This window comes from Sciurus carolinensis, chromosome 16 (genome assembly GCF_902686445.1).
Source record: "Sciurus carolinensis chromosome 16, mSciCar1.2, whole genome shotgun sequence".
NCBI classification, from domain to species: Eukaryota; Metazoa; Chordata; class Mammalia; order Rodentia; family Sciuridae; genus Sciurus; species Sciurus carolinensis.
Window position 1 is genome coordinate 13,237,565 of NC_062228.1, and position 18,334 is coordinate 13,255,898.

Sequence of the window (18,334 nt, forward strand, 5' to 3'; positions counted from 1 at the left end):
GGTGAGATTTCTGTATAAAAGGAACATTAACAGATTAAGTTTAGCTTAAAGCTGTTGATAAGAATTCATCCAAGGCTTCTAATTCACTTATAAGAAGCAAGGAAGCAAATTTTAAATCATTGAGTATTGACTTTTTATTATTAGTCACTGTTCATAATTTGGTTCAACCAAAAGACAATACACACAGCAGAATTCTAATGCATCCCATGTAAATGTTTACATCCATTTTATTCCTCACTCGCCTCTAAGACTTATCATTTAATTTTAAATTCTTTTTACATCTCAAAAATATGTCTGCAATAATTAGAACTTCATTAGCTGTCCCACTTGGAAACAGCCTTTTAATATTTTTTACAGTAAAGAAGAGGTGACGGGGCTTCATGAAAAGGTAACTTACAACATTATGAAAGAAAAAGGGGCTTATAGGAACACAGTGGGAATTCACACAGGAAAAAGTTCAGAAGCTCTTTCCCATGAAGTCTCCAAATAAAAACAAAAACACAAAGCGCAAATGCAGTTCTGAAAAAAACAAAACTCCAATGCTCCATCTTGAAGCCAGAATCGGCCTCGCGGAAGTTTGTGAAGCAACTGCACAAGCTGCTTCTGCATTTTCTTCTGTTTAAGTGTTCCAGGTCCTGGAACCTTGTCATTGGGACCCACTCACTGCTATTGCTTGAAAAAGTTTTACATTTCCAGTTCTACCAGCAACCCCGCCCTCCTCAGCCAACAGTGGTCAGAAGTGTTTTAAACTTCAGGGCTTTTTGAGTAACGCTCTTCAACAATCCTTCAAACTTCCAAACTCATGAATACAGAGACATGTATCACTGCTCCCCAACCATCCACTTTTTGTTCACTAACTCTCAGGACACAGTGGTTAAAATACATTCACTAGAAAAAAATAATGCACATTCAAACTCCCTGTTTCCCCTAGTTCTCATGGCCCAAATATAACCAATGCAGAAGATAATGAAGTTGAACCTCAAAAGCAGTATTCCCTAACTTCCAACTCCTCTAGAACATGTAGTAGATGGAAATGTTCAAACTATTAAGTGCTGGACAGTTTTAAGTCTGTTTTCATCTATGAGCGGGACAAACAAAAGATATGAACCACACCTTTAACCGAGCAAGAGGAAAGAGTCTCCCCTTAAATGTTGCATTGAGGAATGTTTCTTTAAGTGAGAAAGACCTTAAAATGAACAGATGATCACTATACACAGCATAAAACTCCCATGACTATCCAAACCACCTCAAGGTAACAGCACCAAAGCATTTGTGGGAGAAGCTTCAAAAGGGACAGCACCCTTCCTACAGTTAAGATTACTTGTATGAATTCTCCCTTAAGATTATTGGGGGTAGGAGGAGGACAGAATACAAACTACTCTCAAAGATGGACATAATGAGGTACAAGTGCATGTGAAATTGCCAAAGTAAGCATGTGAGGGTCCGCTGCTTATCACCCTGGGGTAATTAAATAGCCACAGAAATCACCCTTTCTTCACAATGGCTCTGAAGTAAAATCCATCCTACTTGCTCCTCCTTGAATGGTTATACTCTGGAAAAGAATTACTGAAATGTGAAAGTGTTTACAGAAATTAAGAGATTTCTCCTTTTAGCTGCAAAGTTAAGTGAGAAGAGAACTAATGCTGATCCTAGAAACTAAGGCACACTGAAGCTTTCCAAGATCAATCATTTGAAACAGTCTTCACAACCATCAGTATCCTAGGCAGTTCCTTGGCTGCTAGTCCTTCAGTATGGTGCTCAGGTTCAATGTCCAAAATTAATTCATATTCTACACAGCACCCCTTGTGTTAAGGCCATGATTATTTTATTCCTTTTAGACAAAGCCAGGGATGATCATAAAATCTACCTCAAAACTCTCTGATCACCCAAGCAGATGCTTTGTAGGTACAGTAGACCCTTTGCAGCTCTGTTAGTTAGCGCTGTCTTACAGAATATTCTTGAGCAGATTTCTTCAGAGAATCAACTCATTTTAACTAAAAAACAAACAAAAACAAACAAAAAAAAAAACCTGAGCTGGTTAGCTACAAATGTAAGGGAGAAAATAAAGCCTCTACACAAAGAGGAATGTTAAGACAAATTCTATTCAAGAAATTCACCAATATTATGTTAATCCTATCATGTTTCACAGCATTAAATATCCATCCAATGAAATCAGTCTGCAAAGAAACCTTTAAAGGCTATTTTTCATTGCACAGGCAGAGCAGTTTTCAGAAGTATGCACTAGTTCACACTTATTTTACCAAAAACAGGAAATCATATTCTATTCTTGACTCAGTCAACAATTTACCCAGTGGAGTAAGTTTTAGCAGATCTTGCTCTTGTATAATTGTAAAACCAGAAATTTTCCCTTTTGGAGCCTTTAGTTCAACTCCAGTTTGTCAAATGTTAGGAATAGTCTAGCATCTGATACAGAGCTAGGTTTGACAAGACACTGAAGATTTTAAGTAAAGGCTTGGTGAAATGAAGGGAAAGAAAGGTTAAAACCGAAGCCGAAGTAGTCATTCTGTACAATTACAGTAACAATTGCAAACATTTTTAAAGCAAGATGGGCCCCACTTTTTCTTTGTTCTGCAGTATATGACATGGTGCCTGTATACTTGAATGTACATAGTACATCCAACACATACCAAAGGAGAGTCACTTCACCTCATTCCAGCAACTCCATTTGAAAGTTTGATAACGCAAGAGTCCTTTCTAAAAAGCACTCAGCACTCTTACTAGTTTAAAAAGCTCAAGTCTTTAATGCAGATATTCATGAGATTGGTCTCTTTCAAGAGACTAATTTCTCAGACTTAGGAAAGTATATTCCTACTCTATGGTGACCATAAGATTCCTCTGACATAGGGGGCAAGGAAGCTACAAGGCTTCATTCCAACACCATGAAGTACAATATAGGAAAGATTTCTTTAACCGTGTGGTCTTTATTTCAGTGCCAGTGTTACAGATACAACACAAATGTTCCAGTTAGAAGAAGGAATTCAAACGGAATGCCAAGGTCCAAGCCAGGCTCAGGAAATAAAAAGGGAGGTTTGGAGTAATGGATGACTCCTATATGCTCTAGGATGAGTCTGACACTCACTCATCCCATGGGCAAAGGTGTTTTGTTAAAGAGTCTGATCTTTGAAACTGGTGGACTCCTCTTTCCACCCATTTACCACAGTTCAAACGGGCAAGTGATGGGCTTGGGAGAAACTTTAAAATTTGTGATGGGAATAGGTCATTAATAACTATTAATGCATCTTTTAGGTGGTGTCCACCTTGCACTTTAAGCAGAATTAATTTTGAAAATCATGGAGAGTATTCATGACTACAGCTAAGGAATGGAGAGAAAAGGGGAGCTGGAAGAGCCTTGGAAATTTCTATTACAAATAGAGCACCATATCCTTCATGCCAAATCTCAACAAAAGCTCTTTTTAACTGCATCTGTCCAGTGTTTACAAATAACCTCTCAAGGTCTGACCAGTTCTTGATAACAAACATACATACATGTGTGTCTGTCTGTGTGTATACAGCAATGCACAGAAAAGGCTACCAGGAGCCTAATGCCTCTTTCAAACATTGGGGGAACCAGGAGAAAAAGGCAGGGCTCCCTAATGTCCATCGTTATATTTCCATTCCAAATGCCAGATGTAAAAAGCGCCTGAAGATGGTCACCCAGCTAGTGAGGAATAAATACCCCACCTTGCCCAGTCCACAGAGAAACAGTAGAAAGAAGGGGCACTCTTTGCTGCAGAGACAGTGAGTGTTTTCTTGCCATGAATTCCAGTCCTCTCCTCCAGACCAGTTGCTTATTGCCTCAGGGGCCCAGGGAATGTTGATTCTGGCTGCACATATGGGAGGGGTGGAGAAGTGTGGAAAAGGGAGAAGAGAAGGAAGAGTGCAAAGTAGCCTCCAGAAGCAGCCAGCCTCAACAGTGGAGGAGAGGACATTAGTCTTTAACAATGCTTCAAGGTCAGCAATAACTTCAGGAAAATCCTCCTCAACAGTTCTCTTCAGCTCCTGATGCCCATGGTACAGTTGGGGGGGACTTGCCAGCAATCACAACCTCCTTCTCAGAGTTCCTTTGATTGAGTGGGGTAGAATGAGAATGGTGCCAGACCCTCATTGCCAGGACTGAGGGGGAAAGTTGTTCACCTCTGCTAGATCTTGCATTGCTGAGCCCTTGTGATTATATGTGAGCTTGATCCGCATTCGCAGCTGTTGCTATGAAAGGGAAAGAGAATCACAAATTAATACACTGAAATAAAATATTCACAACCTGTCCAGTCCACAAGTAGACCTTTTTTTAAAAAAGAAAAAAAAAAAAAAAAAATGAGATCTCACTATGCTGCTCAGACTGGCCCTGAAGTCCTGAACTCAAGTAGTCAATCCTCCTGTCTCAGCCTCTCAAGAGGCCGGCCTAAAAACATGCATCACCATGCTCAGCTCCACAAATACACTTTTCTTTTCCTTTTTGTTTGTTTTTTAATGTGGTGCTGAGGAGCGTGAACCTAGTGCCTCATGCATGCTAGGCAAGTGCTCTACCACTGAGCCATAACCCCAGACCTACAAACAGATTTTTAATCTTAGAGGTGAAAAAATAACTTCAAAGCAATCTCTTTAAAATGATACTGGCAGGGCCAGGGGTTGTGGCGCACGAATGTAATCCCAGTGACTCAGGAGACTGAGGCAGGAGGACCGTGAGTTCAAAGCCAGTCTCAGCAAAAGCAAGGCCCTAAGCAACTCAGTGAGTCCCTGTCTCTAAATAAAATGCAAAATAGGGTTGGGGATGTGGCTCAGTGGTTGGGTTCAATCCCCAGTACCAAAAAAAAAAGACAGAGGCAAACCACTGCTGGCACCAAAACTGCCTAGTTGTCTAGCTTTAAGCCAAGAAGACATCCTCCCTTCAAGTATAAGTGCATCTCCAAAACACACTGTGGGCCAGAAGTACAGAATCACTCAGGAACATTTTTCTAGTAACATCTGCTGAGTGCTTTTTGAAAAGACTCAACACTTGTGTCCAAATTTTTGGAAAAATTAGGTAAACACACACTTATCTCATGCTCTAGATTACTTATCTCATGCTCTAGATTCAGATAAACAGTTGCTTTGTCTGTGAACATAAGCTTTTATTCTTTCCCAAAGCATAAAATAAAGGTAATTCACAGCAGCAATAGTTTTAAGAGAATATAATTCTTTTATATGTTTTACTTTATGTGACATATTTTAAAAATTAATGCACTAAGAAAATTTTACTCTATGTATCAGACGGTCAAAGGAATCTGTGCTTGTACTAATGGCAGATGCTTCAAATACAGTAAACAGCAGAAAAGGAAAGTGTTGCAAGAGGAGAAAATTATGCTGGTCTTTATAAGTAACTACTAGAAATCTTTCAAGGTAAAAAAATTCTTTCTGAACCATTTTCAAGAACTATCTGAAAATCAGTCAATTACTAGTAAGTAAAATCCATTTACTTCTTTGAGAAGATATAGTAAAAATACTGCTTAATTTGTTTCTAAAGCTGTTTTTCATGTGACTGATTCATATTTTATGCCTCTACTTTTGCTATCCATACTTAGTAATTACAGCAGTAAATGTGGATATTTGGTTCAACAAATGCTCTTACCTCAGATTTCAACTTTGGCATAGATTTATATGTCTAAGCTTCCCCCTCTCCTCAAAACTATACCTTTAATCCTCAAAATAGAGAAAATTTTTAGCTGCATTTTAATAAGATGTCACTAATCCATTTGAGGTCTCTGGATTCCTTTTATTTTCTACAAAAGAACAAGGAAGTTAGACCACACATTTTCACAGATCTCTAACTATGAAAAACCCAGAAAAACAAAGCAAAAAGTTTATTTCAGGAAGTAATCTTATACCTTTGCTCAGATACTGGCTTCAAATATGCTACTCACCTTCTGTGGGTTCAGAACCTTGATGACTTGTGTGATGGTCCCCGTATTAAATGCTGGGACAATGCTGCTGCTAGGAGACAGAAGCTGCAGCTGGAATGTCTAAGGAAAACAAAGGGCACTCTTCATGAAAAGTTACACATAGTATTATGTCAAAGATACCAACAAATAAAAAAAGGTACCCCACTGATTGATCAAGCAACAGATTTGCCATTTGTTTCCAGATACCAGCAATTCATAGTATGTGGACTGTCACTCATTGTTTTTGTTTTGTTTTGTTTTTGGGTTGTGCTAGGAATCAAACCCAGGCCTTATTCATGCTAAGCAAGTGCTCTACCACCAAGCTACATTCTCAGTTCGTACTCATAGAATTTATAAAAACTCAAAGCTAGGTGTTTGATCATGAAAACTAGCAATGAGCCACTCTCCCGTTTAGAGCAGAAGAATTTTAGCCTAATACTTTTCAAAAGGTCACCAATTCTTTGTTCTGAAAACTTCATTTTGATAGTAACTGATCAACTAGGAAAGTAAAAAAATAGGTGCCAATGGAGGGGGAAAAAAGAAACCTAATAAAAGCTTTCCAAAAACAGCAACCCAACATACTTGTCACCAACTATAGGCCTTTATGCTTTAGTGTAATTGGATATCTAGGCCCAAGATACTTTTGTTTTCTAAAGCCTGCATAATCTGGAAGGTATCAAGGCCTCCCCCTACACGAAAGGTGGAGGAAAGGTTTTGAAAGAGCCAGCTTGTTAATATGTAAGTAGAACACTTTGGGATTGCTGCTCTGTTAGGGACACAAGACCAAAACAGAAAAAGAACATGCAGAACTAGCCTATACAACAAGACCCAGATGAGGCAAACACCATAATTTGCTGTGTTGGTAGATTCTGTTTGTTTGTTTGTTTACAGGGATAAGAGATGAAAGTGCTATGAGCAAGCTAAGTAAAGCATACCATACAAAGTAGCTATTTTATGTACCAGTATTTTAAAACCTTTCCTAAGAGAGACTGACAGTCTTCTCTAAGGTCAAACGTTACAAGAGCAAAGATTCAATCTCTTTCCTTTTTTCAGGTACTGGGGCTGAACCCAAGGGCACTCTACCAGTGAGATTCACCCCTAGTCCCTTTGTTTATTTTGAGTCAGCCTCTCATTAAGCTGCTGGAATTGGTCTCAAACCTGAAATCCTCCTGCCTCAGCCTCCTGAGTCACTGGGATTACAGGCATGCATCACCATGCCCAGTTAAAGATTCAATCTCAAAGAACAGACTTCGTATATTGGATCTTTTTCACAATTCTACTGTCAAGATGAATTACATATGCTTAAATGTTACTCATTACTACTATATTTCATTAAATTTATGACACTATCAATTGTAATTCACAGCATTATTTTGTGTAATACTGAGAAAGAAAAGAGGTTGCCCATGAAACTATGACAATATACCAATTTTAAAATGTACCCCAATTTCATATATACTAAAAAATGAAAACAGTATAGTACTATAATGTAATGAAGATACAGCATCATTATGCAGAGTGCAGTACAACACCAAGAATATAGCCATGCTTCAGTAGCAAAGGTGGCTTGCTAGGACAGCAGCCTAAAGCAGCAGCTACCATTTACTAAGCACTAAACACGTGAGAAGTGCTTCAAATAGCACCCACCATAAAAAAAATTTTATTCCACAAATCAACCCTATGAAGAAGCTACCACTATCATGGCTCCCTTTGCAAATGAAGAAACTGCAACACAGATTAAGTAACTTTTCATTTCATACAATTAGCATAAAATCCAAACAGAATGGCTCTTAGAGTTATCAGTGGTTCTAATAACCTTGACATTACTGCTTTTAAAATAACTCCATGCCAGGCATGGTGGGGCACACCTGTAATTGTAGCTACTTGAGAGGCTGAGGTAGGAGAATCCTAAGTTAAAGGCCAGCCTTGGCAATTTAGCAGGACCCTGACTCAAAAAATAAATAAATACAAAGGACTGGGGAATAGAGCTCAGTGGTGGAGCACCTCTACATTCATAACCCAGTGCCATACTTCCCATGTCACAGCAAAGATGAGGTTAGTTTAGTCTAAACCAGGAGCTGGCAAAGTGTACTCAAACACCTGTTTTCATAAATAATCTTATCTTGGAACACAGTCACACTCTTTCATTCACATATTGTCTACAGTTGTTTCTGCAGAGTAACAGCAGAACTGAGTACCAGCAGAGAACATATACCCTAAAATAATCACTAGCTGGTCTTTTACAGAGAAACTTTGCTCACCCCTCATTCCAAACTTTTTTTTACTCAAAATACTTAATTCTTAAAAAATGAACATACTCTAAGATTTGGTATAAACGAAACCCTCAATTCACAAAAAAATAGTCGTTATATATCAATAGTAAAGCAGATGTTAAAGAGGAATTTTTCTCTCAAATATTAAGAGATAAAAAATTAATGACATGTCACAATAAACCATAATAGTTTCAATATTATTTAAATTAAATCTATAAATTTAATTTCTAAACATTAAAATATATCCTTTACCAAAAGCAAGAGAAAAAAAAAATCAGCTAGTCTTCAATCAAAGGGAAAAAAAGGAACAAAGACATTAAAGTACCTTTGGTACTGCAGCCTGGAAAACAAAGTCCGTCATGTCTAACTCTGTGCTGTTAGAGGCCTGTATCGTTATCACAGTTACACTGGGGTTGGTGTTTGACCGTTCAAAGGTGAATTCTATCTTCAAACCATTCTTACTGTATGCTGTGATGGAGGGGATACCTGCAAAAGTACAGGAAGATCAGCCTTATTGTAGTTGGCCTAATATTTCAAGAATTATTACTACTTCTCCTTGAAAAACACCTCTCATTGCTCAGTGCTCCAGGTGATGACGATAACAAAAATAATTATACCTGCAGCAATGTCATTGAAGAGAGGCTGGGATGAAAGGCCATCCAACAAGAAGGGGGGCTGGGTTATCTGTGGGACTGAGGCAGGGGCAGGAGCAGCAGCAGGAGCACCTAAAGGAACATTCCAATGAAAAGTCAACTTTAGCAAGCATGACAAACTCATCAAGAAAACACAAATTATTATGATCTCCAGGTTAAGATCATAAGGATTCTCTAAATAATATGCAAAATGCATAGGCCAAAAAGGAAAAGAACTGAAAATTCAAATACTTTAGGTTGACCAACTTCTATTCATTAAAAACCACCATAAGGGAGAAAGAAGGAAAAAAAAAAAAAAGGAAAAAGATCACAAGCAGGAGAAAATGAATGGGTTAAGTATTCACAACTATACATATCTTCTTCTACAAATCAGCAAGAAAAAGACAATGCAACTAAAAAATGTTAAGGTACATACACAAACAAGCAATTTACAGAAGAGGGTACCTGAATAAAAAGGAGATCTTATCAAATGGACACTCAACCTTACAACAGTAATGATGGAAATGGAATTTAAAGCCACAGTGAGATGCTACTTCCATCCATCAAAACAGTGAAAATTGGGCTGGGGAGATAGCTCAGCTGGTAGAGTGCTTGCCTCGCAAGCACAAGGCCCTGAGTTCGATCCCCAGTACCGAAAAAAAAAAAAAAAAAAAAAAAAAGTGAAAATTCCAATGTCTGATAATAAAACATGGAGCAATGGAGACCTTTAAGCTCTACTAAAGGAATATAACCTGGTGCAACTAAACTAGAAAACCACACAATTTGATAACAGGAGAGCTGAACACCGGTGTATCTTCTTAAACTAAGCTCCCTCAACATTTGCACTAATGAAATTTTAGGATAGAAAATTCTTTGCTGCCTTCTGCATCATAGGATATTCAGCAACACCCTGACTTCTACACGTTTAATCTCCCCCGCATGAGAACCACTGCCTTTCTCAGAAATGTTTTTGATTAGCTCTTGCATATGTACATAGGAGACATATACAAAAACTATTCCTAGCAAGAACTACAGGTAAAAAAATTAATCAAAATGTCTACCATCAGCATGATGGATAATTAAACTGTGGCATACTGACAATAAAATAATAAACACAAGAAAATGTGAATTCACTAAAAATTTACTTATGAATTATTAATGTATCATTCTCACAAATACAATGCTTAGCAAATATGCAAGACACAAAAAAAGAACACCTTTAGTTAGATACCATTTCTAAAAAGGTAAAAATTGGCAATGGTAAACACCAATGTGTTTACCTGCCGATTTAGGAGAGTCAGCAGTTACCTGTGGAATCAAGAGGAAACTAGGGCTGTAGAGTACTTGCCTAGCATACACAAGGACCTAAACTGATTCAATCCCTACCACCACCAAAAGAGAAGTAAAATAAATTTTAAATAAAAAGGAAAGGGAGTAAGGGGGAAACAAACCAGAAACATCAACCCTTTTAATACTATTTTCATTTTACAAGCTAGGTAAATCAAGGCATTTATTGAATTTTATAGGTGTTAAAAATTGCATAATTTAACTTTACCACATATGCACACTGGGAAGAGAGGGTGGGAGTGGGGGGGAAGTAGAGGGTGCCACACTACCGCTTTTATCTGATCCTCCTAAATAAGAACAAAGCAAGGATCATACAATAGAAGGCAAGTCACAGACTGACTATGAACTGAGACAAATCAAGATTCTAAGAAAAGGCATAAGAAAATTCAGCAAAATATAGAGAACACATTTTGTATTTATAAAGACTTCAAATCACTTATGAAATTAACTGAAAATATATCATTTTATAAAAAATTGAGGATGTAGCTCAGTGGCAGAGCACATGTTTAGTATGTACAAGGCCCTAAGTTAAATTCCTATCACTCAAAAAAATAAAAACAAAACAAAACAATTTAACACAATGAAATAAAGACAGGGTAGGATATCCCTTTTACAAAACAAAACAAAAAAGATACTAAAGAACACTAGAAAAAAAGTCAACATACCAAAAATTAGCAAAGAGGGTAGAAGCATGCACAAGAGGCTAAGCAAGCACAAGAAGCAAAAACAAGGGCACCACAGAACACACAGCCAAGCAGATTATCAATGAGGTATACAAAGACATGTTCATATAGTGCTCCTAGTTTAATAAATCTAACCTAGGAATTTCCCCACAAATTCCCACTTCTGCCGAAGAATTTTAGAAATGTGTTCTTATAGAAAATTCAAGGCTAGGTAAGATCTATGAAAAACAAATGGGTCCCCAACTCCCTCAAATTTTAGCTTGTGTCTCTTGTAAAAAGTATAGTGATTAGTTTTGAGGAGCAACAGAAACTCACTGCTGTAAACCCCCTCTTAAAACATATACTAACTCTATTTCCAAACTGCCAATCATTTTATATTTCTGTATAATAGGATATGACTTATAAAGATGAATTAAAGAATCTAGAATTCAAAATTTTAGCCTCAAAAATGTAAAGAAATTAGGAAGACATTTAAAACATTATGAACAAGGAAAAGAAAACACGGGCTTTTAATATGTTACAATTTTGCTTTTATACACAATATTACAAAAAGAACAAAAAACAAAAACAAAATCAAATATTAACTCTACAATAAATTAGTTAAATCTCTCATCCTATACAAAAATCCAAGGCACTAGAACAGAAACCCTCCTCCTAATAGAAGAAAAAGTAAGCCCAAATCTTCATGACGTCAGCTTAAGACCTGACTTCCTTAACAAGACTCCAAAAGCGCAAGAAATAAAATTAAGACTCAATAAATGGGATGGATTCGAACTAAAAAGCTGCTTCTCAGCAACGGAAACAATAATGTGAAGAGAGAGCTTGTAGAATGGGAAAAAAATCCTTACCACATGTACCTCAGATAGGAGCACTAATCTCCAGGATATAAACAGAAGTCAAAAAACATAACACCAAAAAAAACACATAATCAATAACTGGGCTAAGGAAATGAACAGACACTTCACAGAAGAAGTACAATTGATCAACAAACATGAAAAAATGTTCATCATCTCTTGCAATTAGAGAAATGCAAATCAAAACTACTCTAAGATTTCATCTCACTTCAGTCAGAATGGCAATTATCAAGAACACAAGCAACAGTAAGTGTTGGCAAGAATGTGGGGGAAAAGATACACACATACATTGTTGGTAAGACTGCAGATTGGTGCAACCACTTTGGAAAGCAGTATGGAGATTCCTAAGAAAACCTGGAATGGAACCACCATTTGACCCAGCTATACCACTTCTTGGTTTATACCCAACGGACTTAAAATCAGCACACTATGGTAATGCAGCCACATCAATGTTTATAGCAGTTCAATTCACAATAGCTAAACTATGGAACCAACCTAGGTGCCCTTCAACAGATAAATGGATAAAGAAAATGTGGTACACATACACAATGGAATATTACTCAGCCTTAAAGAAGAATGAAATTATGGCATTTGCAGGTAAATGGATGGAACTAGAGAATTTTATGCTAAGTGAAATAACCCAATCCCAAAAAACCAAAGGTCGAATGTTTTTTCTAATAAGCCGATGCTGATCTGTAGTGGGGGTGGGTAGGGAAGAATGAAGGAACTTTGGATTATGCAGAGGGGAGTAAGGGGAGGGGTATGCCAGTGGGGATGGGAAGGACAGTAGAATGAGACAGACATTTTTACCCTATATACATATACGAAAAAAAAATTTTTTTTAATATTTATCACTGTCAAAAAAAGATAATGAAAAAAATTTTTTAAAAGTACATGACAAGAAATATTTTGAAATTTTGTTCAGACAAGTCTATAAATCATAAGCTCTGGGAGCCTGACATATAAAGGAAAAATCATTTAGTCTGTGATGGTGAGCCTACCTGACCATTCAACATTCTATGGCTGTCTTATACTTGGGTCATACACGCTACAATGTCCCATTTTACCTTTAAAGAACACACTTTAACGTTTCAACTGTATTTCACACTGCGATTTAGGATAAAAATTATACACCACAATAATAACCTCAAACACAGGGGTTAATATTATTACAGAACAAATCAATTACAAATGTCTACCACTATGAAAAAAGACAAGAAAAAAATATTCCCAAATGAAAAGTTATGTTTGAATTAAAATTATGGACAATTTCTCCTTCGGTTGCTTTAATAATAGGAAGGGTAAGAGGAAGGGAAGAAGAAAGGTAGGTAGTAGCAGGTTAATGTCTCAACAAAAATGGCCACAGCTATTAAAAACTAACCATGAACAGAAAGAAACTTAGAAAACGTCATGTCTTTAGACACCAACTAAAGGTGAAGGTGACTTGGGATATAATCTTTTAAACCCTGAAAGAGGAAGTTCTTCCTTTCTATCTTAAAATACTACAGACAACTGACACTCCCAAAATTTAAGTCTTCAAGGAATCTCTATGAATTATCTTCACTGATGATCAGCACAGCAGCTTTTCCCCCCAGATATTGTAAAGAGTCTATTCTTGTTTTGTACTCAGGCTCTTCCGTCTTCAATTAATTCATGTGCTGGAACGTTTGTGTTCAGTGTAGTTTTTCCACAAGATCTCTATCACTATTCCAAGCTTTCAGTAGCTCTAATCTGGCCTCACCTGTAAGGGTGATGTCTCCAAGCAAATCAAGAAGTTCTCCACCAGCAGAAGCTGGTTTGCTTGTAGGTGCAGTTGGAATAACAGGTGTGATGTCATTTCCTCCCAACAAATCCAATAAATCATTGGCCTAAACAAGGAAACAATACCTCAATTTGTTATTTGTCTATAAACTCCATCTAATGCAAGGCACTTTTAATACTTTAATAATGAAGGGAATCATCAACCAATCCAAAAACATTAAAAGTAATTAGCAAAAAAACAAACAAAAAAAAATCAGTCACAAGAGATGATTAGATCATCAGGAACCCCAGAGAAACAAGTATGAGGCTACCTGGCTGGTGGGCTGTGGCCCAGAGGGTGGTGGTTTGGTCTCTAGTGGAGCTGGTTCTGTCTCTCCATTTGTCTGCACAATCTCAGTAGGGCCATTTGTGGTCACTTTTTCCATAACAGGCATTCTTTCAAGTAGGGCAGACCTAGAAGAATCTGAAGTGGTTAAATTCTAGGCAGTTAACCTAGATTCCCAACCCAAAACTATCACTATTCACTATTTTGAGGACTCCTCCCCTTTCAACACACATACATACACACACACAAAGGTGGATGGTAAGCACACATGACCTAAATTCCTGTATATATGAAGGGCAGGCAAGAAACTTGGCATAAGTTAACTGTTCTCCTAAATGCCAAACATGTATTTCAATGGTAGAGAGACTAGGATGAAAAAAAAGGTAAATCAATAGGTAGACATAGCCAGGCATGGTGGCTCACACCTGTCATCTAGCTACTCAGAAGGCAGAGGCAGGAAGTTAGCAAATTCAAGGCCAGCCTGGGTAACTCAGGGAACCCCTGCTTCAAAATAAAATTTAAGGGTTGAGGATATAGCTCAGTTGGTAGAGTGCATGCCTGGCAAGCACAAGGCCCTGGGTTCAATCCCCAGCACCGCAAAAAAATAAAATAAAAGAAAATTTAAAAGAGGACTGGGGATGTAGCTCGGAGTACAGGGCTTATCTAGAATGCACAAGGTCCTGTATTCAAGCCCCAGTACTGTTCAAGAGGAAAAAAAAAAAAAAAAAGATACTATGTAATAGAAAAAAAAAAAAAAAAGCCAAACATCAAAATGTTAATAGAAATGGGATGTGATTGAAATTGTTTCTCTTGAAAACAATACAACCCCCACTAATTAAACAAATAAAATGGAAAATGTTACCAATTTTACATACCTAAAAAGGACAGGGAAGTTGCAACAGAATGAAAGAAGACTGTTAATTCAGTTCTTTAGAGGGTAGGGGCAGAACAACAAGAAGCCAAGCAATGAGAACTAAACAGAGTTGGGAGGTCCACTCGCTTACTGCACAAGGAACGAGTCTCCCTTAGGGATATTATCGTGACAACTTATTCAGGATGCTAAGAGGCACATGGCATTGCTTATTTTCTTTTGCTTACCTCATATGGTCATATTTCTTAAAAAGTGCATTATATTCTACTGCCCTCTGCTGGAGCTCTACATCAATGCTGCTGCCGTAGATGGAAACCACTTTCTTAATTCGGCTATGGGATAAAGCAACAGATGATATCAAATACTCAAAAACTCTTGAAAAAGAAGAGAGAGCAATTCACCAGAGTTTTCTGGTTAAATTTTCAAAATTCTTTTTTAAATTTACATAAATTTTCAAAAACAAAACACCTTTATCTTTATTCATCCAATATTCACCATTATATATTCTAATTGTACATATTCTAAAGTTAGCTTTTTGGCTGATGAACATCCCACACCATAAAACCTACACAAAAGTACCAATTATTACTTATCACAAAAGAAATTCATACTGTCTGTTCTCTTCTTTAATAACTTGAAGTTTTTAGCATCCAAATGCTAACCTCAAATTCTTGGTAAATCAAAATACCATTTCTTGTGAGAATACCATTTCTTCTTACATTAAAAAGTGAAGCAGAAAGTCTATGAGAACTAAGTTTGCTTTAAATATGCTTGGTTGGAAAACTGATCCAAGAATCAACTTTTACTCAAAATAGCAAAAAACAGAATTTAAAGATTTAATCACCCAAATACTTGTGATTTTATTCTGATTTAGACATTTCAAAATATTGTAAGTCAAAATCCTTATATAGGGAAATAAGTTCTCTACTTTAAAAAAAGAAAAAACATATTACAAATCTAATCGCAAAAAAAATTTTAAGTTTCAAAAGAGAATGAGGATGGGGGAATGAAGAGAAAGCCAAGTATAGATAAAATTGATCATTGTGGGTGTGGGATAAGTAAAGGCAAACTCATTTTACCATTCTCTATGGTTTTATCTATGCTTGAAATTTTATATAATAAAACTTTTTTTTAATTACAAAAGAATCATTCACTCTACTTTTCCTCAATACTCACTTTACAGTACAGGTAAATCGAGTAGAAAGCTTCATAATGGCAGTGAGGGCATAACCTCGTGTTACAGAGGTGGACATATTAGAGATTAGGACACTTTCTAAAATATCCAACACTTCATCCTCTGTTACCTGTAGATTGGGGGGGGGGGGGGGGGGAAAACACACCACACAAAATGAATGGTAACAATAAATGCTTAAATCTAATGATCAAGCTAGAGGATGCTGCCCACCATTTAAAAAGCCTCTCTAGCTAGGTGTGATGCGCCCACCTATAATCCCAGTGACCTGAATGCCTGAGGCAAGGGAATCATGAGTTCGAAGCCAACCTCAGCAACTTAGTAAGGCCCTAAGCAACTTAGTGAGACCCTGTTTCAAAATAAAAAATAAAATGATCTGGGATGCACCTCAGTGGTAAACACCCCTGGGTTCAATCCCCAATATTCACCCAACTCCACTCTGCCCACAAAAAAAAAAGTCTCAAACACAACTTTGCCAGGGTAACAGTCAAGCTGTTCCATCAATCAGAAGCAAGCAAGAGGGAGGTAAAGAGTGTGGAAAAAGACCTCTGGGGCATATTATAGTTTTAAGTGGCAGACGCAAAAGAAGAGTAGTGAAAAATACTGAGTTAAAGACTATTGCCACAATTTTTCAATTCTGCCAGGTGTGCTGTCACATGTCTGTAATCCCAGCCACCCTGGAGGTTAAAATAGGAGGATCACGAGTTCAAGGCCAGTCTCAACAATTTAGCAAGGACCTAAGCAACTTAGTAAGACCCTGTCTCAAAAAAATAAAAAGGGCTGGGGATGTAGCTCGGTGGTAAAGCATCCCTGAATTAAATCTTCAAAAAATAAAGTCCTTTGATGTAAAAGAAAATGGAAACAAAAGTTTTGGTCTTGGTGGTAGGAACTAAACTCAATGCTATATATGCTCTACTACCAAGCTACAGCCTAAGCCCCAGTAAAATGATTTTAAAATCTCATAATGATCCAGTAAGTTCCATCTTCAAAATGGCAAGTTTCCCAATACAATTCTATTAATACTTCTTTACAAACTTTTCAAGGAATCAACATTAACTCCCATTAAAACCTGTTTTCTCCCCTCCTTAATCACCCAGAGCGACAAGAGGTACCTGAATAGGCTCCTCCTCTTCACATTGGCCAGATACAAGAAGATCACCATATTCACCTATACACCATGCAGCTACTTGTACCAAAGGTTGCTGTCAAAAGAAAGTCAAGGACTTTAATTTTCTCAAAAACACTTAGTGCAAATTGGTCATCTAATCAAAAGGTCAAAACTGAGCATACCTAGAGTGTCAGTAACAGTGCCATATTAGGAAAAAAAAAAAGAGTAATTTTTCCCAAGTAGAAAGAATGGCAAATGAAGTACTTACTTGAGAATAATCACCAAGAATTGCTTTGTACAAGCGCTGGACAGTGTAGGCATGCATCTCCACACTATTGGTTATTAACTGGATCAAATTGGGGACTGCATCATCACGAACATAATTTCCTGCCTAAAAGGAAATTCAGAGTTACCCTTAGAAACACACAGCAGTGGTAACAAATGTTGTTGTTAAACAGTTTTACCAAATGCTGAAAAGACCACTATTAAAAACTACCCTCCAAGGGCTGGGGCTGTGGCTCAGTGGCACATCTGTTGCCTAGCATGCATGAGACACTGGGTTCGATCCCCAGCACTACATAAATAAACAAAATAAAGGTATTGTGTCCATCTACAACTAAAAATATTTAAAAAAAAAAAAAAAAAACTACCCTCCAATAAGCCAGATTCCAATTCTTTGGTCTACATGCAGCTTAAACTTCAAAGTCTTACTTTAATATGTTGTTAAATTTTTATTTAAAAAAATCAAAAAGCAAAATGAAACAAAAAAAAATCATCTCTTGTTCCAAATTAAAAAGCAAAACATAAAGGTTCAAAATTTCAAGAAAGACCTAAAATTTCAGAAATTTAAGACAATCACTAGGAATTTAATTATACCAACTCTCCCTTCTTTTAAGTTCCCAACACTGGTGTTCGAACATATGTGCAAAAGTAAACGTTACTCTGGGCAACAGGGGCATCTCTGAACACTGCAAAAGAGCAGGTTAAGTTTTTAAAAACAAGTTTATTTAGAATATCAAACTGTTCTTCATAAACTATGTACAAATATTATATAATCAATAATAGTCCTAGGAATGGAAGATATTTTGTATTTAATTATCCATCCTCCATTGCCCACCCACCTTTTTAATTTTCTCTATTTAATGTTCTCTTGACTATTAGAATTTGAGATAGTACCTACAATCAGTGGAACAAATTAAACTATTTAACCTATGGGGAAAATGTATCTGGGGCTTATTACAGCATTATAAATAGGCTACACAGGACATACAAACAGTGGAAACCATGCCTAATAATAGCCAACATTGGTCAATGGCCCATTACTAAACAGAATAACAGAGCTGATTTATAAG

The 18,334-nt window shown here is 37.0% G+C and overlaps 1 protein-coding gene across 2 annotated transcripts in view; it reads right to left on the minus strand.

The window, feature by feature from the left end:
- Positions 1-324: 324 nt before the first annotated feature.
- Ap1g1 (adaptor related protein complex 1 subunit gamma 1) overlaps positions 325-18,334 on the minus strand; it is a 79,313-nt gene continuing 61,303 nt past the window's right edge. For both annotated transcript variants that reach the window (XM_047528158.1, XM_047528159.1), the window contains 10 exons: positions 17,251-17,373; positions 16,987-17,076; positions 15,859-15,986; positions 14,910-15,014; positions 13,798-13,939; positions 13,467-13,593; positions 8,827-8,934; positions 8,535-8,695; positions 5,919-6,017; positions 325-4,224 (listed from right to left, as the gene is read on the minus strand). In XM_047528158.1, the coding sequence (XP_047384114.1) occupies positions 4,123-4,224; positions 5,919-6,017; positions 8,535-8,695; positions 8,827-8,934; positions 13,467-13,593; positions 13,798-13,939; positions 14,910-15,014; positions 15,859-15,986; positions 16,987-17,076; positions 17,251-17,373 (1,185 nt within the window). In that variant the 3' untranslated portion in view covers positions 325-4,122. The remainder of the gene's footprint in view (positions 4,225-5,918; positions 6,018-8,534; positions 8,696-8,826; positions 8,935-13,466; positions 13,594-13,797; positions 13,940-14,909; positions 15,015-15,858; positions 15,987-16,986; positions 17,077-17,250; positions 17,374-18,334) is intronic.